This window comes from Chiloscyllium plagiosum, unplaced genomic scaffold (genome assembly GCF_037043375.1).
Source record: "Chiloscyllium plagiosum isolate Xiang-an unplaced genomic scaffold, Cpla_swu_hap1 HiC_scaffold_6, whole genome shotgun sequence".
Classification (NCBI taxonomy): Eukaryota; Metazoa; Chordata; class Chondrichthyes; order Orectolobiformes; family Hemiscylliidae; genus Chiloscyllium; species Chiloscyllium plagiosum.
Genome location: NW_028270144.1, coordinates 91,552,122 through 91,575,934, shown reverse-complemented (window position 1 = coordinate 91,575,934; position 23,813 = coordinate 91,552,122). Strand labels below are relative to the sequence as shown.

At 43.9% G+C, this 23,813-nt stretch overlaps 1 protein-coding gene across 2 annotated transcripts in view; it reads right to left on the bottom strand.

Annotated features, from left to right (window-relative positions):
• The window catches only part of pan3 (poly(A) specific ribonuclease subunit PAN3), a 172,202-nt gene that overhangs the window by 47,489 nt on the left and 100,900 nt on the right, over positions 1-23,813 (bottom strand). For both annotated transcript variants that reach the window (XM_043692011.2, XM_043692013.2), the window contains exons 8-11: positions 11,498-11,555; positions 6,124-6,282; positions 2,666-2,782; positions 912-1,013 (exon numbers count right to left, since the gene is read on the bottom strand). In XM_043692011.2, the coding sequence (XP_043547946.2) occupies positions 912-1,013; positions 2,666-2,782; positions 6,124-6,282; positions 11,498-11,555 (436 nt within the window). The remainder of the gene's footprint in view (positions 1-911; positions 1,014-2,665; positions 2,783-6,123; positions 6,283-11,497; positions 11,556-23,813) is intronic.

Below are 23,813 nucleotides of genomic sequence, written 5' to 3'. Positions count from 1 at the left end.
AAACGTTTTCTCCTCTCAGCAGACCCTCTTCTTGCCTTTCAGATACTTTCCACCTTTTCTGCAGCAACCCCGAACCAAAAGCTAGTTTGCTCTTTCTCTCCCATGCCATTAGGCAGCTTATATCACCGACACCCATAATACCTTCAAAATCAGGCTCTTCTCTCTTGTTCCAATCCCGCAACAGGAAACTCCAGTAATTTTCCCATTCTCTAACTATTGCCCAGCCAAGTCAGTCTCCAGGGTCCCAGCTTCAAACCCTGTCCTCAACTTGCAGCCTTGCTTTGCCACCACTAGCCCTCCAGCCTTATTTACTGCTATTGCTTACACATAGTGGGCTAATCAGCAGCAAGCACAGGAGAAAACTAGCCTTTTGACTGGGTAGCAAATCCTCCATTCAGCTTTTTATTTGGGGGGGGGGGGGGGGGGGCAGGTGAGACTTTCTCTCACTTGTCAGCATAATTTTCTAGAGCAATTTGAAGATTTGGGGGTGAATTTGCCTATCACCCCCATCTATTTTGAGCATTGATCCCTACAAATATCATCCTACAAATGATTTGGAGATGCCAGTATTGGACTGGGGTGTACAAAGTTAAAAATCATACAATACCAGGTTATAGTCCAACAGGTTTAATTGGAAGCACACTAGCTTTCGGAGCGATGCTTCTTCATCTGATGAAGGAGCATCGCTCCGAAAGCTAGTGTGCTTCCAATTAAACCTGTTGGACTATAAGCTAACATCCTACACATGGTTTGACATCAGAATTTGTTTTATAATGTTCCTGAGCAGTTCATTCAATGTTCTGATACATTTAAGTTATGATACAGAAGTGTACATTTTGTTGCAGATTTTAATACAGTAATTGTTAAATAGACCAGGAAATGTTTGAATTAAAAATGTTACTTCTGCTCACCCCATTTTCTTTTAGTGAAATAGGCATCAGCACCTGGATCGTTGAAGTGCCTGGTCATCATAGTCTCTGCTCCAGCATGGAAGTCGTAAGCAAATACAAGTGCTATAGACAAAGCAAGCAATGCAATCTACATAAAAAAATAAACTTGCAGCTCACTGTACTTCTCAACAACTTTAAACTTCATGCTTTTTCTTTAAAATATGCAGACAATAACTGATGGGAAACACCACATGGAAGAAAGATTTTTAAAAAGCCCCCAACAATACAGATATTACATGCTTCATTGAGTTTTTCTCCTTTTTTTTCAATTGAATGCATCACTGGCATTTACTGCCCCTCCCTTATTGCACTTAAATTAAGTGACTACACAGCCAATTTTAGAGGGCAGTTAATAGTCAACCACCTTGCTATGAGTCAGGAGTCACGTATTGACTGGACGAAGTAAGGATTTCCTTCCCTGAACACGGATATAACTTTATAGTCTAGATTTATGAACCAAATTTACACTTCATCAGCTGCCATGGTGGAATTTGAACAACTGCTTCTACAGCATTGGTCTGAGCCTCTGGATTATTCAGTGACATTACCACTACGTCACCATCTCGCTTACAAAATATTTTGTAACTGTAAAGACTTGGAAAATTATCTTTTAAAAAAATCTTACTAATGGAGAATCCTTCCAGTTTCTAACTCCATTAAATCCCTTAGTTTTCAGGCTCTCAGGTTGATGATTACACATCTGTGCTACAAAATGCAGTTGATTATTTTGAACTTTCAACTATGAAATAATCCAAATATCAACTTAATTTACTACATTAGTAAACATTATTGTTAACGCTATTTGTAGTTAAATTTAGTTAGAACATTTAACACTTTTGTACTTCACTTGGATGAACACATTCCTGAAATATGTATACATTATTCATGTTTTTAAGTGAATACCAATATAGGATGCTTATTAAAAATTACACTGCAATTATCGAGAGATTTTTTTAAAAATCTAAGGTACTATATGGTTAAGCTTCCACCATTACGCAAAAAGGAAACAACATGGGGGGGGGGGGGGGGGGGGGGGGGGCACCGTAACTTTCATAAGCCTTTGAGTTTTGGTTAATTTATAAATTGGGAAAGCAAAAGGAAGGGGTCAGATATGCTGAATTGGTTACAGGGCATTCTTAGAAATGGCAACAGCATTGATGCAATCCCTGAATTGGCTGAGGTAATTCTTCTCCTTGCCTCACTGTGATAACATGAATCAGTTCAATACCTTCAGAGTATTAAACTTGGTGACTCTTTCCAGCTTAGTCTAGATTTTTCCTCCAAATCTCACACAGATGCACACTGGTCTTTCATCTTTCATTCTTTGTAATTTGCCAAATCACATATCACCTGCCCTTCTTTTAAGTGAAGTAAAATACAGTATTAGGTTTTGTCCCGAAACATAAGCTGCCTTAGTCTTTTTACTTAATAGAGGATAAACTTATGCAAACAGCACAATGAGGATAAAAATGTAAAATCTTTGTAGATAACTTGTTGTCTTGGTGCACAAGTATATAATGAAAATTACAGATACAACTCAGAACCTACAATATCAACTTGGCTATTTGGAAAAGAGTGCCCCCCAAAAAATACATCTGTTTTAACAAGAAACAATGTCAGTTTTCAAGACGCTTCTTGAAAATGTGCATTATCTTGTGTGCGCTGGCTGGTGTCGTGGTGGGGGGAGTGGGGGTAGTGGAGGAGATGCTACTCACAGTGCTCTCCAAATGCTTTGGTGGTGAATACTTCTCGGAGTGTTACTGTATTTGAATGTTGAATCTTCTTCCACATGTCCACTAATACCATACACTTTGTGTTGATAAGACGAAAACCTGGAATAGTACCCAAAATTTTATTAAAATGGTGTTTTTTCACCTCCACAATCTGGTCCAATATTTCTGTTTTTAAGGGTTCATGTGCAATTCGAACATTTTGAACTTGCATTTTGACATACAGAATGGTTGTATTGCTCAAATTAATACATATGAACGAGAATAAGCCACTCAGCCTTTCAAGCCTGCTCTACCATTCAATAAGATTATGGCTGATCTGATTTTAACCTCAATGCTACATTCCTGCATATCCCCAATAATCTTTCACCTCATTGGTAATTAAGGGTTTATTACCTCTACCTTAAAATATTTAAAAATTCTTCATCTACTGCCTTTTGAGGAAGGGAATTCCAAATACTCAAACTCTCAGAAAAAATGTTTTCTCATCTCTGTCTTAAATTGGCAATCACTTGTTGTTAATGTATGACGCTCACTTCTAGATTGTCCTACAAGGGGAAATATCTGTTTGGTCAAGTACCCTCAGGATGTTATGTTTCAATTAAGTCACCTCTGATACTTCAAAGCTCCAGAGGATGAAGTCATAATCTGTTTAGCATTTACTCATAAGGCAATCCATTCTACGCATTACTAAACTTTCTCTGAACTATTTCCAATGCATTACATCCTTTCCCAAGTACAGTGACCAGTGCTGTACACAGTACTCTGATCAACACCCTACAAAACTGAAGCCTAACATCCTAACTCTTCCAGTGAATTCTCCTCACAATAAAACATAAAATTCTATTAGTTTCCCTGACTACTCATTGTCCCTGCATACAAAACTTCTACAATTCACATGTTATGTCTTTCAAATTCTCTGTATCTCAGAACTACTTAGATTATATGCTTTATTATTCTTTGTCAAAACGCACAAATTCACATTTTCCCACATTGCACTCCATTTATCAGATCTTTTTCCACTTATTTAACTTATCTACATTGTTTTGTAGGCTCTTCATGTCTTCTTTACAACCCATTCTATCTATCATTGCCATCAGCAAACTTAGCTACCATCCCGCCATCTCTTCAACTGAATAGTTTATATAAATTGTAAAGAGTTGAGGCCCCAGCACAACCCTGTGGCACACTACTAGTGATAGATATCCTACCAGCCTGAAAAAGACCCATTTATTCATACTCTCTGTTTACTGTTAGTGAGCCAACATGCCATCTTTCTTGGCAGAACTACACGTCATTTAATTATATATTCATTGGGCCCAAAACATAATTCGGCTTGTCTCTCTACTGCTGCTGTCAAACCTACTTAGTTTTTCCAGTGATTTCTGTTGTTGTTTGTGTCTTTTAAGTTTGATATTAGCTTTGGCTTTTTATTAGCATGGATGGCAGATCCATTTCTTAGACGTTTTTTCCTATTGTTGGTATGTATCTATTCTGCATCCTCTGAAATATCCTTTAAATGTTGGCAAATTGCATCTCTACTAACCTATCCTTTAACGTAAATTGTTCACTTTCACTAGCTCTGCTTTCCTGTCCTCATAGTAGTCTTGGACTGGTACTTCTTTCCTTTAAACTGCACGCAACATTTAATCATATTGTGGTCACTACTTCCAAGGAGCCTTTCACTATGAGGTCAGTAACCAATCCCATTTCATTTGTCAAAACCAAGTCTCGATTAGCTTGCTCGAAGTGTGGTGCTGGAAAAGCAAGAATTCCTGATGAAGGGTTTAAGCCCGAAACATCAATTCTCCTGCTCCTCGGATGCTGCCGACCAGCTATGCTTTTCCAGCACCACACTCTGGATCTGATCTCCAGCATCTGCAGTCCTCACTTTCTCCTAGTTTAGCTTGCTGTCTGGTTGGTGTCTAAAAACTGTCCCAACAACATTCAGTGAATTCTTCACCTAGAATTTTTCTCATCTGATCTTTCCGGTTTACATGTAGGTTAAAATCCCTCATGATAATTGCTGTACCCTTATAGCAAATTCTTATTATTTGTTCATTGATACTCTGACCTACCATATGGTTATTGTTCAGGGGTGTGTACTCAACTTCCACTTGTCTCTTGTCTTTAGCATTCCTCACCTCTACCCAGACTGGTTCTACATTCTGATTTTCCAAATTTAGGTAATTCATTTCTATTGTGCTGATAGTTCCTTTAATGAACAGAGCCAGTCTTCCAACAATGCCTCATTTCCTATCCTTCATAAATGTCATCTTACCCTTCAATATTCAGATGCTAATCTGAGTAATCCTCCAGTCACATCTCTTATGGCCACTAAATTGCAAAAACTTAACTCGATTTGTACTAATTGCTCACTTGTTTTGTTTCAAATACTACAGACATTCAAATACAGTTCCTTACATTTTATCCTTTTACTATTTGTCTAACCTCTAGTATTGCCTGATTTGCTCTTGATCTGCCACTTCCTGTCATTGTCTGTTTATCATTTCTCAACATTGACTCCTTTGTCGATTGTATTTTCCCCACTCTTCAATTCACAACTTCCTAAATTTGATTTCTTGTCCCTATTATTTAGTTTAAAACTTGTTTTACCTACCGAATTTGCAGTTCACAAGAACTGCAGTTCCATAATGGTTCAGGTTAGGCCATTCCAAGGGCACAGATCCTATTTTCCCCAGTATTGATGTCAGTGCCCCATAAACTAAAGTAACTTCTCCCAAATTCATCTAATGTTGTTTATCCTACGCAATTATATGGTTTAGGCAATAATTCAGAGATTATTAAATTTGAGATTCTGCTTCTTAACATGGTGCCAAGTTCCTGATATTGGTAGAATCTCTTTCTTGGTCCTATGTTATTGGTGCCAATATGCACTCCCCTCCCACTGCAAGCTTTTCTCCAGCCCAGAGCAGATACCCTGAACACTGGCACCGGATGGACAACAGGCCCTTCTGGACTCCAGCTTTTTCTGCAGAGAAAATTGCAATCCCTTGATTATGCTGTCTGCTGTAATATATTTCTTTTGGGTCTCCCTAGTTGAATGGTTTCCTTTACTACAGTCCTGTGGTAATTTGGTTCGTCCACTTCACAGCCCCACTCTCATCCAAACTAGCCAAGAGAACCTCAGAGACTCTTGGACAATTGCACAGGCTGACACTCCTGCACCACTGTTCTCAGAGTATCCTTACCTGCATATTGGAGTATTGAATTTCATCGTTTGTATTTACCAGCTTGAAAGTTTATATTGATACTGAGTTGCCAAAGTTAAAAGTTATCCCCTTAACGTTACCTATACTTTTGATTTCAAGCATTAAAATCAAAATGGACATAAGTTCTACAACACATGATCTTTACAGTAATCTTTACAGAATACTAACAAGCAGTTGAGACATAATGACTGCATGTTTAAATTTCCTTACCATGGATTCTGCGAAGGCAATATGGGAGATCATCTTTGCTATTGATAGCTTTATAACAGGATGTAATGAAACCAAAGTTACTTGTTTTTTGTAGCCGATTAGCTGGTGGAGGTTCCAAAGGAAAAAGACTGTGGTAGTTGTCTACCTCCGTTGGAAACCCTGAAACAGACAACCCATATATTATTATACTGAGTAGAAAACAATACTCTTGCCCACACAAAAAATACTAAAATAGAATAAAAGCTTTCTCCCTTCTCCCATTCTGCAGATTAATATACAATAATAACTTTTAATGTTTTTCAATTTAACTTTGGGAAATGTTTACACTATTGTAATGTAAACTAACTAAATGATCAAATTAAACTCGGCCAAAGTCTCAGACAGTTCACTCAGTTAATTGTAGGGCCTTATAGACCAGAAATTAGACTCCTGAAATCAAATTCAAGAGTTAATCTCAGTCAGCTAACAGTTGAGCATAACTAGATTTTGGATCCCTAGTACAGAAGGAATAAAGCCGTGTGTCCAAAGGAAGGAGTAAAATAGTCATTGTCCCTGTGTCCAAACGATAGCTAGTAATCCCTATAGCAAAATGTACATCAAGGTTAAGAATGAAGGGTAAGACTTTTGTTTTAGGCTCAGAAATTGGGAGTACCCAATATGCATAAACAGCAACTCAGCAAAGAAGTAGTTTGAAAATGCTGAGAAACAACGGGCAGAACATGTAAAATGGATTATATTGCTCAATAAATTTCAATAGAAAATAATTGATAACAATTTTGGTAGCCCAATTTAACAATAATGGTGTGGAAAAAATAATCTACTTAAGTGCCAGTAATCACTGAAATCGGCAAACTCGCATATACATGAAAAGCAAATCAGCTGGATGTTTATTACTTGCATTATTTCACAATTTACTTCAGTTCCAACATGTGGTTTGAGAGATTGAAAGTACTTTCAAAACATATTTCTACACTAAACCAAAAAAAGATGACTGCGCCAAAACTTAAGTATATCACTTCAGTACAATGCACCACCTCAGTGGCAGATGGGATTTAAACTCAGGAAATATAAATGAGGTACAAATGCCCCCAAATCCATCTTACAGGCTTTTCAAAACACCTCAATAATCCACTGGGCTTGACTAATAGGCAGACATGATTCCAGTCACAACAACTTAAATTCAGTTGACTAAATTGACCTCAAATCAGTAATGGTGATCAGAAACTTAGATGATGTTGTAAAATTTGATCTGGTTCACTAAATGTCCTTTTGAGAAGGTACTTGCCCTCACTTGATTTGGACTCAGTGTAACTCCAGACCTGTAACAATGAGGCTACTCTTAACTTTCTGCCGTAAGCTGCTCAGCCATACCAAATCATCATGGAAAATTATACTAGGCATCAAATTTGGTCCAAGATTCAACAAAACTAAGGTACACCAGCCATTCAGTCGTGGTATACAGCATCACTGCTTAGCCCAGCATTTGTTGCCCATCCTTAATTATTCAGAGGGTAGTTCAGAATCAACTGTGCAGGAGGTCTGGAATCTACAGCCCAGACCAGGGATAAATGACTGACATCCTTTCGAAAAGAAATTCTGTGAACCAAATTGTCATAAAATCCCATTAACAGAAAATACATTGTTATTACTAGATTAGTTTTTAAATTTCATTTTAAACCAAATTTAAATTGCCCCATCTGTTATTATGAGATTCGAACCAGTGTTACCAGAACATTAACCTGGGGTTTATAATTACTAATCCAGTGACATTATCAGGAAACCACTGCCTCCCCTCACCTCTTTTAAATAATCTAGGTAACAGTATACAGAGAGTAAGCAAAAATGAATCTTGTCTGGTTTCTAAGTAGTAATGCGTGGTATATCACTTGGGTCTCAACTTCTTACAGAGGGTATCACTGTCAAACTTGCTGAGAAAAATAGGTTATGTAGTGGTCTGAAGGAGGATACAAAAGGATATAGGTCGGCTAAGTGAGTGACCAGAGTGTTGCAGGAATATTTTGTGGGAAAACGTGAAATTATCAATTTTGGTAGGAGAAACAAATCTGATTAGTGAGTTATTGCAAAGCTAAGATATAGAGATCTCTGGGTGTGCTTCAGCATGAATCGTCAAAAATTAGTATGTAAGCACAGCAAGCAATTAGGACAGCTAACCCAATATCATTGTTTATTATGAGGGAACTGCATAAGAAATAGGCAGGTAATGATTCAGTTATATAGGACGTTGATGAGACCATATCTGGGAGTAGGGTGTACAGTATTGTTTCCGTATTTAAGGAAGGATATAAATACATTGGCAACAGTTCAAATAAGGTTTATTACACTAATAACTGGAGTGGAGGATTGTCTTATGAAGAAATGTTGGACAGGTTATGCCTGTATCTGGTGGCATTCAGGAGAGTAAAAGACAGCTTGATTAAAACATACAAGATCTTGATGGGACTTGGACAGGGCACGTGTGGGAATAATGTTGCCTCTTAAGAGACAATCCAGAATAGGGGTTCTTTATTTAAAAGTAATGGGTCACTCGTTTAAGACAGAGGGAAATGTTTCTTTCACACAGGTCCCAGTATTTTTGGAATTCTAAAAGGCAGTGGAAGAGAATCTTTGAACATTATCAATAATTTTCCTACCGCTGCTTTAATAATCAGGGGCTGAAAGGTTATTGGAGACAGGTACAATGAATGATCAGATTAGCAGTTATCCTACTGAATGGCAAAGCAAACTTTAACAGCCTGTACTTGATCTTAATTCATATGTTCATAAGGATAATTAAGGTAAGCAATAAAGATGGACTTTGGCAATAACATTGATATACTAGGAATGAAAAATAGAAGTCCCTTTCTCCACAGAGTGGTCTGATTAAAGCCCTCGCCATAATCACCTCCAGTAAATGACAAGCTGAAGAAATTGTCAATGTTGGAGACCATTTGCTTTGCTGCATTTAACCTTTCTCACCAAGTTAATTGCCCTCACTCAGATTCCACACCTCCCTCTGCTAGTTGCTCTCCCATCCACCCCACATGACCATTACAGTTGGCTCCTGCTGTCTTGATACCACTTCCACTAAAGTGAACTACTCTTCCCATCACCAAGGTCAGGTGGCGCTGTTAAAGTTTTACTTTCTTCGGTATTACCTCCCTTCCTTTTAAAAATCTATGATCTGGATGTTGGTTTGCTCACTGAGCTGGAAGGTTTGTTTTTCAGACGTTTCGTCACCATACTAGGTAACATCGTCAGTGAGCCTCTGGATGAAGCGCTGGTGGCATGGCCTGCTTTCTACTTGTGTGTTTAGGATTCCTTGGGTTGGTGATGTTATTTCTTGTGGTGATGTCATTTCCTGTTCTTTTTCCCGGGGTTGGTAAATGGGATTCAAGTCAATGAGTTTGTTGATAGAGTTCCGGTTGGAATGCCATGCTTTTAGGAATTCTCGAGTGTCTGTTTGGCTTGCTCTTCTCAAAACACACTAAAATCTATCATGATTCCCTCCATGAATTGGTTGTCTCAAACATTAGTCCATGTCTAAGCAATGTTTCTGTCCAATTCTGGAAAATGTTGACTCTTGCCCTTTTTTCTCACAACTCTGTTTCAATCTTACCAATTAGATTTCTGTAGGAAATAACAAAGACCAAAGCCAACAATAACTTCACTAATATCATTGGTGCATTACCACAGAAGCTTCCTGTCTTCTCTGCAGCCCTTGGATTCCTGTTCTTCATTACCTAAATATTGTTCCTTAGTCATGTCATTAGAAAAACAACTTTCGTGTATATACTGACAACCAGCTATAATTCTCCATCACTTCTCTACATCCTTCAGTGCTGATGTGACAACTTTGTTCAGATCAGTTAATGTTTTCTAGTGGTACATTCGGAAGACTGAAATCATTATCTCGTCTTCATTACAAATTCTTTACTTAGTCATTGATCCCTTCTTTCCCGCTAATTACAACCTTAGGCTGAATTGAAATGTTGCACTCTATGACTTAGGCAATTCCAAACTCAGAAAGATATGAAATTGGGAGCTATCAAGTTACCATCTTGCATCTTAACTGATCTGTCATTAACACCATTTTTCATTCATTTGTCTCCCTCAGATTAATATTGGATACCTCATCCTCCAAAGTTTACTGCCATAATCCTTTCCTCACTTTTACATTCATTCATCATGCCTGCTGCTAATTTAGCCTGACGTGTTCATTGCATGGACCTCTCTGTGCCAATAGTTAGAACCTTTTCCAAAGCGCAATTCCCCCATCTCATATGTTCTACTACTCTGACTCTACCATATACATGGGCCCCACAAAGTATTTTTGCCACAATTGGCATGCACAAAGTCACAAAGTTCACATTGTAGTAATTACTTGTTAAAAATCCAATTATATTCTCTCCATTTAAAATATCTCTTAAACCTTACCACTGTGACTGATGAACAGAGTTTCTAGTCTACTATATGCCACAGAGAGCAAATGGTCGCAGAGGTTGCAATGCCATAAACTGACATATATCACCTTAAAGTCAATACATATATTTTTCTTTAATTAGATCAATGTATTAGCTAAAATTAGTACCATTATCTCATTAGTATCCAAAGATGCCCTGTAACTTATCAATAATGTGAACTGTAAAGAATAAAATCAAACAGCATAAGTAATCTAAAAGAATGGATTTGTACTATGAATTATACAGGATTGAGTTTTTTCCAATACTTACTTACTTTTACTTGAGGAGACAAGTGAGAAATTAAATTATGTTTTGTTTAATTGTGGTTAATTGTTAAGCAGTTTCTGTCGTGCAAAAACCTGTTCTATATCAAAGCAAGGTTTATAATTTCAATGCTGTTTTATGGCTCAAACAAATCTAAACTTAGTTAACACATTAAAATACTTTTAAAGCAAACACCACTTTTACTCAAAGACAGTTATGTTCTAAATGGTATTGCTTTTAATTTAAGCATTATTTTGTTTGAGGTATCAACTAAATTCTATTTAAAATTTAGCTGCAAGATGTACATCATCTGCAGATTAAAATGCACTATAAAATCACAGAATTGTGTGGGCATATTAGATTTATGCAATATAAAAATAGTTTTGATAATTTATTTATTGGCAGTTATCCAACTGTAATCACATCAGTTTTAGTTCCAAAACTCTGTTTTCTATTCAAAAGGAGACACAATTTTCAGAAGACTCTGGAAATTAACAGTCTGTAGTACTTTGGAAAATAGAAGAAAAATGGTTTCAGTGCAGAATGAAGGAAGGTGGACAAGAATGTTTGAATAAGAGAAATCATGCAATATAGATAGACCCTTATTTAATTCTACAAAGCTAATGTCAAATGTGTAGGACTCCTCTTACCTGGATTTTCGGTTTGGTCAATCTGTGCCATAGTTATTAAATGCTTGTGGATCAACTCCTATAAAGAGATATCAATAACTTATAGAGTGGTTTCATCATTTATGTGTATAATCACTCCATTAAAGAGCAAATGCATAGCATAGTGACACAATACAGCATATTGATTCACTAGCTTCCGACACATTAAAGTAGCCTTTTATGAATTATTCCAAAACCTCTTCTTCCATTATTAAATCAACCAATTTTAAATGTGAGAAAACTATGGATATCAGGCAACTCTGGCAGCCCCCTACTTCATTTCCTCTGGGTTCTTCTTCATACTCCACCAACCCAAACCTTATCGCATGGTTTAAAACTGTCCTCACTAATTCCACAAAATACATCACCTGTTCTCAAAATCCTTGTATTATCCAATCCCAGAAACTCACCAACTCCCCCCTTGCCAACAAAGAACACCACAATCCACAACAGTCCCACTGCCTTCCATACATTAAAAAAAATTCTTCCCCCTTCTCTCCAATAACTGAAAGACAGCAAAGTTGAAATAGCAAAGTCCTGAAAGCATTGTTATTCAGATTCCCTCTTTGCGAAAATGTTTTTTTTTCTCAAATTCCTTCTAAATCTCTTATCCTTCACCTTAAAATTATGCCCTCGTTTTCAACCCTTCATTTACGGGAAACAAGGAGGAAAGAATTCAGTCTTTTCACTACTATTAGAAGGATGGCTTATAGATTCCATGTCTGGAAGTATATCTTGTCATGGTATGGAAGCATATTACATATGGAAGAGACTTTAGTCCTTTAATACCAGTTCTTCAGGAGGATGTAGATGCCGCAGAGTAAAGAGCTTCCAGTGAACAAGCTCTTTTAAGTCCTGTGGAAAAAGGTAGGGTTCATCTTTGGATGAAAGGCAATCGTTGTTAAGAGCCCATAACTAGTGCCATTTGACATATTTTGAGTTATGGTTTGCAGTCCCCACCAATATCCTACAGGTGAATAAGTTTACATGGTGTTGACTATCTTTAGGTATCAAGTGTTCTTGGGGTAGAGAGACAGCATCCCTAGCACTGGGCCAGGAGGTCCTGGCTCAGGTCGCCCTCCTCCAGTGGTATAGAATAACATTTTTAAACAGGCTAATTGAGAATATCTATCCTGAAGTATCAAGGCTAAGTGAAAGGGTGTCAAAAATCTCTAAAGATATCAAATGCTTATCGTCACCACAACTTTGCTTTGATATAGTCCAAGGAAGCACATTTCTGAATTGAGGGATCCCAATGAGGGAATTCCCAAGTCATGAAACAGAGAATGATCCCTCTGAATATGTTGGCAAACTATCTTTGATTTGTGTAAAATCACTACACCAACATTTTCTGTTGTGCTCTCAGCTAAAGAATCTATGTTAATATTTTGTTCCCAGAGTTGAAGCCACCATGCTGTTTTGCTGAACAACATTTAATACATTTAAAGCTAACTAATGTAATCTATTTCCCTAAAACATGTTGGAGAGAAAACTAAACAATCCAAGCAAAACAAAAATATAATGGCATAACAGAAAGCTGGTTGGGGGCAGATGTTCGCAGGTAAAGGGACGGCTGGAAAATGGGAAGCCTTCAGAAATGAGATAACGAGAATCCAGAGAAAATATATTCCTGTCAGGGTGAAAGGAAAGGCTGGTAGGTATAGGGAATGCTGGATGACTAAAGAAATCAAGAGTTTGGAGAAAAAGGAAGACAGGTATAGACAGGATAGACCGAGTGAATCCTTAGAAGAGTATAAAGGCAGTCGGAGTATACTTAAGAGGGTAATCCGGAGGGCAAAAAGGGGACGTGAGATAGCTTCGGCAATTAGAATTAAAGAGAATCCAAGGAGTTTTTACAAATACATTAAGGACAAGAGGGTAACTAAGGAGAGAATAGGGCCCCTCAAAGATCAGCAAGGCGGCCTTTGTGTGGAGCCTCAGAATATGGGGGAGATACTAAATGAATATTTTGCATCAGTATTTACTGTGGAAAAGGATATGGAAGATATAGACTGTAGGGAAATAGATGGTGACATCTTGCAGAATGTCCAGATTGCAGAGGAGGAAGTGCTGGATGTCTTGAAGTGGGTAAAGGTGGATAAATCCCCAGGACCTGATCAGGTGTATCCTAGAACTCAGTGGGAAGCTAGAGAAGTGATTGCTGGGCCACTTGCCGAGATATTTGTTTCATTGATATTCACAGGTGAGGTGCCGGAAGACTGGAGGTTGGCTAACGTGGTGCCACTGTTTAAGAAGGGTGGTAAGGAAAAGCCAGGGAACTATAGACCAGTAATCTTGACGTCGGTGGTGGGCAAGGTGTTGGTGGGAATCCTGAGGGACAGGGTGTACATGTATTTGGAATGGCAAGGACTGATTAGGGATAGTCAATGTGGCTTTGTGCGTGAGAAATCATGTCTCTCAAACTTGATTGAGTTTTTTGAAGAAGTAACAAAGAGGATAGATGTGATCTTTATGGGCTTCAGTAAGGCGTTTGACAAGGTTCCCATGGGAGACTGATTAACAAGGTTAGATCTCATGGAATACAGGTAGAACTGGTTCAGAAGACAGAGGGTGGTGGTGGAGGGTTGTTTTTCAGACTGGAGGCCTGTGACCAGGGGAGTGGCACAAGGATCGGTGCTGGGTCCTCTACTTTTTATCATTTACATAAAATGATTTGGATGCGAGCATAAGAGGTACAGTTAGTAAGTTTGCAGATGACACCGAAATTCAAAGTGTAGTGGACAGCGAAGAGGGTTACCTCAGATTACAACAGGATCTTGGCCAGTTGGGCCAATGGGCTGAGAAGTGGCAGATGGGGTTTAATTCAGATTTTGGGAAAGCAAATCTTAGCAGGATTTATACACAATGGTAAGGTCCTCGGGAGTGTTGCTAAGCAAAGAGACCTTGGAGTGCAGGTTCATAGCTTCTTGAAAGTGGAGTGGCAGGTCAATAGGATAGTGAAGGCGGCGTTTGGTGTGCTTTCCTTTTGCAGGTCAGAGTATTGAGTACAGGATTGGGAGGTCATGTTGCGGCTGTACAGGACATTGGTTAGGCCACTGTTGGAATACTGCGTGCAATTCTGGTCTCCTTCCTATCGGAAAGATGTACAAGGAAGTTGCCAGAGTTGGAGGATTTGAGCTATAGAAAGAGGCTGAACAGGCTGGGGCTGTTTTCCCTGGAGCGTCGGAGGCTGAGGGGTGACCTTATAGGGGTTTACAAAATTATGAGGGGCATGGATAGGATAAATAGACAAAGCCTTTTCCCTGGGGTTGGGGAGTCCAGACTAGAGGGCATAGATTTAGGGTGAGAGGGGCAAGATATAAAAGTGACCTAAGGGGCAACGTTTTCACACAGAGGGTGGTACATGTATGGAATGAGCTGCCAGAGAAAGTGGTGGCGGCTGGTACAATTGCAACATTTAAGAGGCATTTGGAGGGATATGGGCAAGATGCTGGCAGGTGAGACTAGATTGGGTTGGGATATCTGGTCGGCATGGACAGATTGGACCGAAGGGTCTGTTTCTATGCTGTACATCTCTATGACTCTATAATTTAGTTTCATACAAAACAGGAATTGGTTCAAATACATTCAAAGCTAGGTATCTGCAATCTCAAAATATGTTCACAGCACTGCTTACCATTTGAAATAGCAAAAGACCTAAAAGTGGCTAGACCGTACTATAGTAGGTGGAGAACACTGAACAGAGAAACACGAAAGCTTTATGTTAACCATGATACAGAACCAGTGTTGGGGAAGCCCAAGGCCCGACATGGCACAAAAGTGCTGCCTGTGGATGTTTAGTTGGCATAAACATGGCAGAGAAGATTTTTAGCTGCAGTTAACAGAATTAGATTATTTTGTTCCACATTAGAGTAGGATCATACATTTGGTGGTTTTGAGAATAAGGTAAACTCAAGGTAACAGGTTGAACAAAGAATCTTACAAATTAAAATACAGAAAGTTCTGTACATATGAACAGCTGCAGATATCTGTAAGTCGCAATCTGATAAGAAATGTTTGGGAACAGACAGCCCAAAGTTTGTAGTCAAAAAGTGTGGTGCTGTAAAATCAGTCAGTTAGGCAGCATCCGAGGAGCAGGGGAGTCGAGGTTTCGAGTGTGAGCTCTTCATGAGGAAGAGCTCACTTTCTCCTAGCCCAAAACTTGTAGATAAGCAAGAAATAAAAGTATAATCCCATAATAAAGTTATTTAATATTTCCGAGAATCAAAGTGCAGGAGAGACAGATATCCTGTAAAACCTTAAGAATTCAGACAAGATTCTTGAGCTGGTAAAGTGATTTGAATTTTAGTCTTATTATTGGAATTTGAATAGATACTATCTAAGTAAGTAAAATAGCATAGAAATGTTTAGCATAGGAACTGTAAATTTTATATTAGAAGCAATTTCCTGTTTTTTAGAACTGACGTTTTTCCATTTGTAGAGAGACAAGAACAACAGAAAAGCACAGAAAAGTATAAACAATATAACTTCATAACAGTATCAAAATAACGTAGCAAGGAGGACAGAACTAATTGTGTAACAGGGCCACTATGGCCTTGAGAGAATAACCAATTGCTGCTTCAAACCTGATGAACAGCCTAAAGAATCCAAGTAGGTATTTTTTAGTGACTTGATGGAACTATAAAAGTGCTTGAATTTTGTTCCTATCAATACAATTTGAATAAGTGCTATATGATAATGATTTAAAATACCGACAATAAAGTGCATCCTGTTATCAAATTTATCTTATAAACCCTACAGCATGCAAAATACAAATTGTAAAAGGCAGTTACGAGATAGACAGACTGGGTTTGTTTGACTTTTCCAAATTGGGTAAGAGGGAAGCTACTCCTGAAATGGTTAGTTTTGTCACAAAATTATAGCATTAGTTCTAACTATGTAGAACCTTAAGTAACTTTATATTAGAGCTGATATTACAAATATTATAACAATTGGTAGAAATTAACATATTTTTCAATCTTCTGTACTAAGGTCAGCTATGGATAGGAATTTGAAAAATAAATATACCATGCAGCTGGCAAATGTCTCAGAAGTGCAAGCGGGCATCAGAGCCGCCCCGCATTTGCCACGGGACTATGCCTACATCGGTAAAACTATAGGAATTCATTTTGTGTTTTAAAAACGGCAGCCGCAGCTTAAACCCACAAAACTCAGCAGCTGCCGGTCCGCCCACGTAACCGGGAGATGGCAGCCAGAGGACAGATCAAATCCACACTAGGCCAGACTCTAACCATGACTCATAGACCGAAACTCCGGAGCTAATTAATATGGAAACCCTTCTCCTAATCAAATCAAGAGACTGACTGAAACACACCCATATTCATCAATACAGAACCATCCTGACACAAAAGACAGGCATCCACCAGACAGGAACGAACAGACTAATGCACACCAGCACCCCAAGGGAACAAAGGGGGGTGCTAGCCTCCAGCCCTCACAGAGAGAGACAAGCAGATAGTACCCGGACCCGTTTACATAATCTAATTGGCACCCTATTGTATGTACACTGCAACTCTCCTGGGACGGCAGGAAACCCACCATTTGCACCTACTCCAGTGACGATGGGGAACTATCATCCCATTCATACTCAAAATCCTCACATCCTGGCAAAGAAAGGTATACAAGGTGTAGCAGCGCATGGGAACGGTAGAACAGCCGAGATTCGGACCTCGGTTGGTCTCCACTGGTGTTACTGTATCAATAAACATTACCGATTGTTGAACCGCACTCTGGGCTCGGACTGATATCATTTCATCCGCGCTAACAATTGGGGGCTTCGTCCTGGTTAACAACGGCTGCTGGATCCCTGCGACGGCACTGGGTGAGTATCTTTACTCTTTTACTTCTCGCGTAAAAGTCTCCCAGAGGCCGCAAGGGACTTCACTGCTGGCCGTTATCTGAACCTGTGAACAGAGTGAGTCCGGCAGTCGTGTAACGGTAGAGTACTCTTTAAAAGTGTGTGTGTGTGTGTGTGTGTGTGTGTGTGTGTGTGTGTGTGTGTGTGTATGTGAGTGAGTGATCCTTCGCGGGTGGGCGATTGGGGTCGCGGAACACCAGTGAATGTGTGCGTGATTATTATTATTGTCGTTTATTGTTAATGTGCTACTGTGACTGACAGACTATCCTTGGACCGACGACTTTAGGTACGAGACCCCGACAGATTGATCCCCCTGTTTAAAAACCGACTAAACAAGCCTTCCTGGTTGACCTCTGCAGTGGGAGATAGGGGACCCCATTGTACGTTGAGCCCGGTTTTAGCGCCTTCATTGCGTACGCGGTAGAGGCTGGGAGGCCTACGCGCTCTACAAGAAGGGAAGACCTCCAATCCAGCCCGAGACGCGGAGCCTCTGGGCCAAGCGATGGTTACGCCCATTGACTTCGCGGTCCCGAGGTGTTGGCCTCTGCAGGATCAGGCGCGGTTAGGTCTGAGTTCACGCCCCCACCCCCCCCCCACCCCTTGTACTCGGGCCCCTGGTTCACGCCCAGTGTTTGTGGGGTACACACGGCTGCTGAACGTCAGGCGGAGAGAGAGAGACTCACGGAAACCCGGGGTCGCGCACTCAGGAATCGACACGCGCCCCGTCTGTAACTATCCCCACCCCTGCGGGGCGGAGTTCAACTTACAGGGAGTGGGCTCCCCGACTGGGAGATTAATAAGCTAGTGCCAGCGACATCCCTTAGCACGCCTGCTAGCTTTACTTTAATTTAGCTTCTGTCAAGTTTCACCCGCTGCGCCCCATGGGTGGAAGCGAGGCTGAAGACCTAGATTGGGGGCCGGAAGGTTCCCTTACCCGTTTTATAGCCGACGAGAATAAAAAAGTTATTAAGGCTATGCTTCGCTCAGGCTGGCGACCCGCTGGATGTACAGCGCGAGTGGTGGGCCCGCCAGAAGAAAGATAGGTACGAGAAAGCTTGCGTCCTGGTGCTACAGGCACACGTTAAAGCTGAACCTTGCCGGCAAACCTATGTCCAAGACAAGAAAAAGCAGGCCACAGAGCACCTAGAAGCCCAGGCGCTTGCTGCCCGTACGGTTTTACCGACCTTATCCGATGCGCCCAGCGCCCCGCCGTTCCCCACCTGGGACTGGGAGGGGCTCACGGACAATCCGGACCCCTGGGAATCGCGCACGGGCTATGCCCGTGCAGCCCCGATGAAAGTTGAATATACCCCCGGGGGAGGGGAGAGGGGACGGGCCACGACCCTTGCCCATAACCCCCGCCTTAAGATGACCTACGTCTCCCTGACCCCGGGCAACACAATGAAACTTCTGGACAGGCTCCCCGCCCTTAAGCCTTGGCACAATAACGCTGAATTTTGGCAGAGGCTTAGGGAGATGCAGATCTGCCACAACCTTCACAATAGGGACGTGGCCGGTCTGGTCCGGACCAAACTCCTGGAGAACCTGTGGTCCAGGCTCCAGCCCATGCACCAGAATGGGTCCTGGTGCACTGACCTCAGCGACAGCCGTCGCAAACAGGAGGTTGCCCTCGCCAACTACAAGGCTGATGGCAGCGAGGCGCTCGACCATATACCGGTCGACTTAAACACCATTGTGGGTTTCACTCAGAAACCTGGGGAGGGCACCCAGGAATATGGGGTCCGCAAGTTTGAGGCGTTCCGAGCACACAGCGGGGTTCCCGACGCTGATAGGCAGAACCCCGCATTCGTCCAATTATACAAAGATGGCCTGAGCCCCGCACACCAGGTAGTCCTATGGACGGGCCTGGTGCCCTATGTCACCTTTGCGGAGCTTGAGAACTGGGCCATGTCCCTTGACAACCGAGCGGCGCCGGTCGTTGCAGCAGTTTCGACGGACGAACCGGACGTTTGCTTCCGCTGCAAACGGACGGGACACCGCAAAGCCAAATGCCCGCTCTCTTTCCGACGCCCCTGGGGTCCGGGTCCGAAGGGAGGCCAGCTACCTTCACAGCCGCACTCCTCGTGCCCCCACGACCGGGATCGCCCCAGACAAGGGGTCAACAGCGACCCCAGCCCCCACAAACCCCGGAACCCTAGCCCCACCGCCCCCGACTGGGATCAACTCAGTCGGGACCAGCTGCTCGAGCTTTTACAGCTGCTCGCACGACGCAAAGACTGAGTAGCGTCGGCCCCCGTCCCGGGAGCCGACCCCGGTATCTGGGTTTCCGCATTGCTAGGGGGCCGCCGATGCAAGATTTTGATTGATAAGGGGGCGTCGGTCTCCCTCACCGACCTCGACCTTCCCGCAACCCACCACTCAATTTCTATTAAAGGGGTTGGGGGAAGCTCGGTTATTGCACGCCGAAGCGAGGCCGTCCTCCGAGAGGTAGACAACATTTTACTCCCCGTGCATTTCTGGGTTTGCCCAAACTCGGAGGGAACGATTATGGGTATCGACGCTCTGAGCGAACTGGGGGCGGTGGTGGACGCGTACCACCGCCGCCTCCTGTGGACATCCCGCAAATTTCACAAGAGCGCCCACGAGGGTAGATAGGTGTCCACTAAATCAGTCGCTGCGCTTGCCCCCAGTGTGCCCATCGCCCGGGATTGGACCAAGGACGGTGCCTTAGGGGCCGTCTGCCAACTAGTCCCGGAGGTGTGGGCCACGAGCAAGCAGGACTGCGGCCTCGTCCGCTCCCCTCCTGAGCGGATAGCCGGTCCCATACACGCCCCGCACTGACAATACCCGATTAAACCTGAGGCGCTGCGCGCCACTGAGGCAACCGTTGCCGAGCTCACCCGGCACGGCGTCCTGCGCCCCACGGTGTCCACCACCAACTCCGCTATATGGCCAGTCCGGAAGCCGGATGGGAACTACAGGCTCACCATCGACTACACGGTACTCAATAGGGTCACCCCCAAAGAGCACCCTATCGTAGCCAGCCCGACCACCATCTTCAACGGCCTCGAACCCTCACACCGGATCTTTATGGTCCTGGACGTGGCGAATGGCTTTTGGTCCATTCCCCTGCACCGTGACTCACAGGACAAGTTTGCCTTCACGCTGCGGGACAGACAGTATACATGGACCCGCCTGCCGCAGGGCTTCCACAACAGCCCTAACATTTTCCACAGGGTCATGAGCCGGATCCTGGAGGGGTGCGACCTCTCTCCCTTCTCGAGCACTCTCCTGCAGTATGTAGACGACCTTTTGATCGCGTCCACGGACGCACGCCACCACCTGGGAGCCCTGGCCGCCGTCCTGCGGATCCCCGGCCGGGCAGGATTCAAAATAAGCCCCACGACTGGCTAAAGTCCGGTACCTGGGACACGACATCAGCCAGGGATGCAAGACCCTACCCCCCCCGACCGCAAGTCGGCCACCGCCGCAGTCAGGGGAATCCGCCGCGTCTTGGGGCTTTTTAACTACTGCCGCTCTTTCATTGCACATTTCGCCACTATCGCCGAACCCATTTAGCGCTTAGTGAAGGGGGGGCAGGCCAGGAGCAGAGAGGGTGGTATGGGGACCCGAACAGGACCACGCTTATTCTAAGTTCAAGTCCCATCTCCTCAGCGCCCCGGCCCTGCGCCTCCCCGACCTATCAAAGCCCTTCCAAATCTTTTACGGCCTCGAAAGGGGGTTTTACAGCGCTCTTGTCACCCAAACCTCAGGCGACCACATGAGACCAGTGGGTTACTACTCCACAAAGGAGTCCCCGGTCGTGAAGGGCATGCACCGCTGCATGGCGGCGCTGGATTGCGCCGCATGGGCGGTCCAGGTGTGAGAGCCGGTCACCATGTCTGGCCAGATAATTTTACACACTAAACACACGAAATCATCTTCACCAGCGACACTTGCGCCTGTGTCGACATGAAAGGAAAGGGCAGATGGAAACACTGGTCCCAGCTTAAACCCTTCCCTTAAGCCCCGAACGGACAGACACCCCCCTCCCCCCACCTTTGACTTGACTCTAACCGCCTCCTTTTTCTCCTTACAGCGCGACGGGCAGACCGGTCCGGGGGGGCTTGCTCCTACACACACTAACCCTACACCCTTGGTAAGGGTGCCCCTCTCTCTCTCTCTCTCCCTCTCTTCCCACAGATCATGCTTCAATGGTGCACCGCTCTCCTCCCTGCTCTCCTCTTCGCCCTACAACTGATGCCTTCTTTCCCCGAGATACATGACAACTTCTACCGCCACGGTGTCGCCTTCAACGCGTCCGACGCCATTTGTATTCCTGCAAGGGACAAGCCCGACGAGATCGACGCGTTCTACAACGCCTGGCTGGAGGTACTCCTGCGGCCGCCCTGCCTCGGCGTGCTGAGGCGATGGACTTGGGGGGTTGCATGTTCGGGACAATGTGTGCCATGCTGGAGGACCTCGCCTCTGCCCCGGCCTTTGATGCTTTTACTTTACGGGATCTGTCTGTTTGCGGGTATTATGAGCCCACCAATGCCGCGGTAATCTCCTTGTATTTGTGCTTTCCACCCGCCCCAACCACACCACCCCCGACCACGACTCCCGAGATATTGCCGTGCCCCTCTCTGGGACCGGGGCCCGCGGGGGGACTGGTATTGTGGGATGAGGGAGAGGTCCTTTACGACAACGTCCGACACGAGGTCGTACCTGTGCTGGTCAATATATCGGGCATCCGGGTACTGGACTGTTGCACAGCACAGGTACGCAACCTATACGCCATGATGGGGAAGGAGGTTATAGAGAGGGCCATAGACACCATGGGGGCAACCCACTACCGGACCGACATAACACAACGACTCAAACAGGACATAGTCAACGATGCTCTCACAGGACACAACATGGGGACATCCGTAGTAAACTCCCTAGACATCCAGGGCCTTAACGAAAAGATCGAGCAACTAAAAGGGGTAATGAGGGACCTGCTACAAAGGTCTCTCACAGATCAGACAGACCAGACATTCCTGGGGGAAGAGGAAGCATACATTCAGCTCGACGGCATTGCAGTCCTGGAAACACACGCCCACACCATTAACTGCCTTATAGACCGGGAAAGAGAAAACACGGCCCATATCCACGAGGGGCAGCTGTGCCATGCGTATGTCCTGTGGATGGTAGCCCAGATCCAGCATAATCTTGACCAGGTCCAAAGGGGGGAGGTGCCCGACTGGATCGACAACGCCAAACTGGCCTCACTCGCGAGGCGCTCCGGGCCGCTCGACAGCCAGACTCTGAACGGTATGACCAGAGTATACCCAGTGATTCCCGACTGTGAGGTCAGTGAGGCGACAGGATTCGGGATTGTCCTCCTGATCCCCGTGGTCACCCCAGGGTCTGGGCCATTTCCCCTGTTTCACATTGAGAACATCGGAGTCATACGGGAAAACGCTTCCCTCAAATATCGTTTAGCTCACCACACAGTCATATCTCGAAACGGCGCTGTGTACGGGGTGCCGCTTACAGGCTGCAAGCAGCGGGGGACAATTACCATCTGCCCTCACCCCTTACGAAGGAGTGAAACAGCGGAATGCAGGTTCAACCGGACACAGGGCTGCACCCTGGAAATCGAACCCACGGGCCCCCACTTCACTAGGGCGGGGTATGGTGGAAGGGGACAGTATTGTGTTTCCACTCTTGAAACCTCATTTTGGTATAACGGACTGCAGTGCCCGATTCCCCAGCACGAGTTCTGCTTCACCCCCAGGCGCCAAGTCACAATTGGGCAAGCTCACATCTCAGAGGTCCGACGACGGAACCCGAGTCCATACAAACTATAGACAAATTCAGAGACACCCTCAGGGAATATCAGGAGCCCGAACAAGCCCCCATCCCACATTTGGCCGAGGTTTTACGGGAGCTTAGGACCCGGGTAGTGCACTCAGTGAAACTGTACCAACAGTTGCAATCACATATAAAGGATCTAGAGGAGAACAGAGACTGCTCTGCAGTCCCAGGGCTGGACACAGAGGGTGTGGGATTGGGGCCTAAACGTAAACATACATCCCTGGATCCAAATCATCTCGCACACCATTGTAGGCATATAGTTACTGCTGGCTCTGGCCTGGCTCCTGGTGGCGTGTCACTCATGCCATCAGCACAAGAAACGAACGGCCAGAAAGACGATGCTCCACGCCATAGACTCCTGACGGGCGATCAGGCACCACGAGCTCACAGGGCTCGAGTTAATGTAACCATCTCCCGGGACTATCCAAAGGCCCCATGACTGCAGCATGACGGCCGCAGAATATACCGGGCGAGGAACCGATTTTCAAGGTATCGGCATCGGGGGTGTGGACGTGTCCAACCCCTTGCCGAAGGGGGGACTGCAAGCGGGCAACAGAGCCGCCCCACATTTGCCACGGGACTTTGCCTACATCGGTA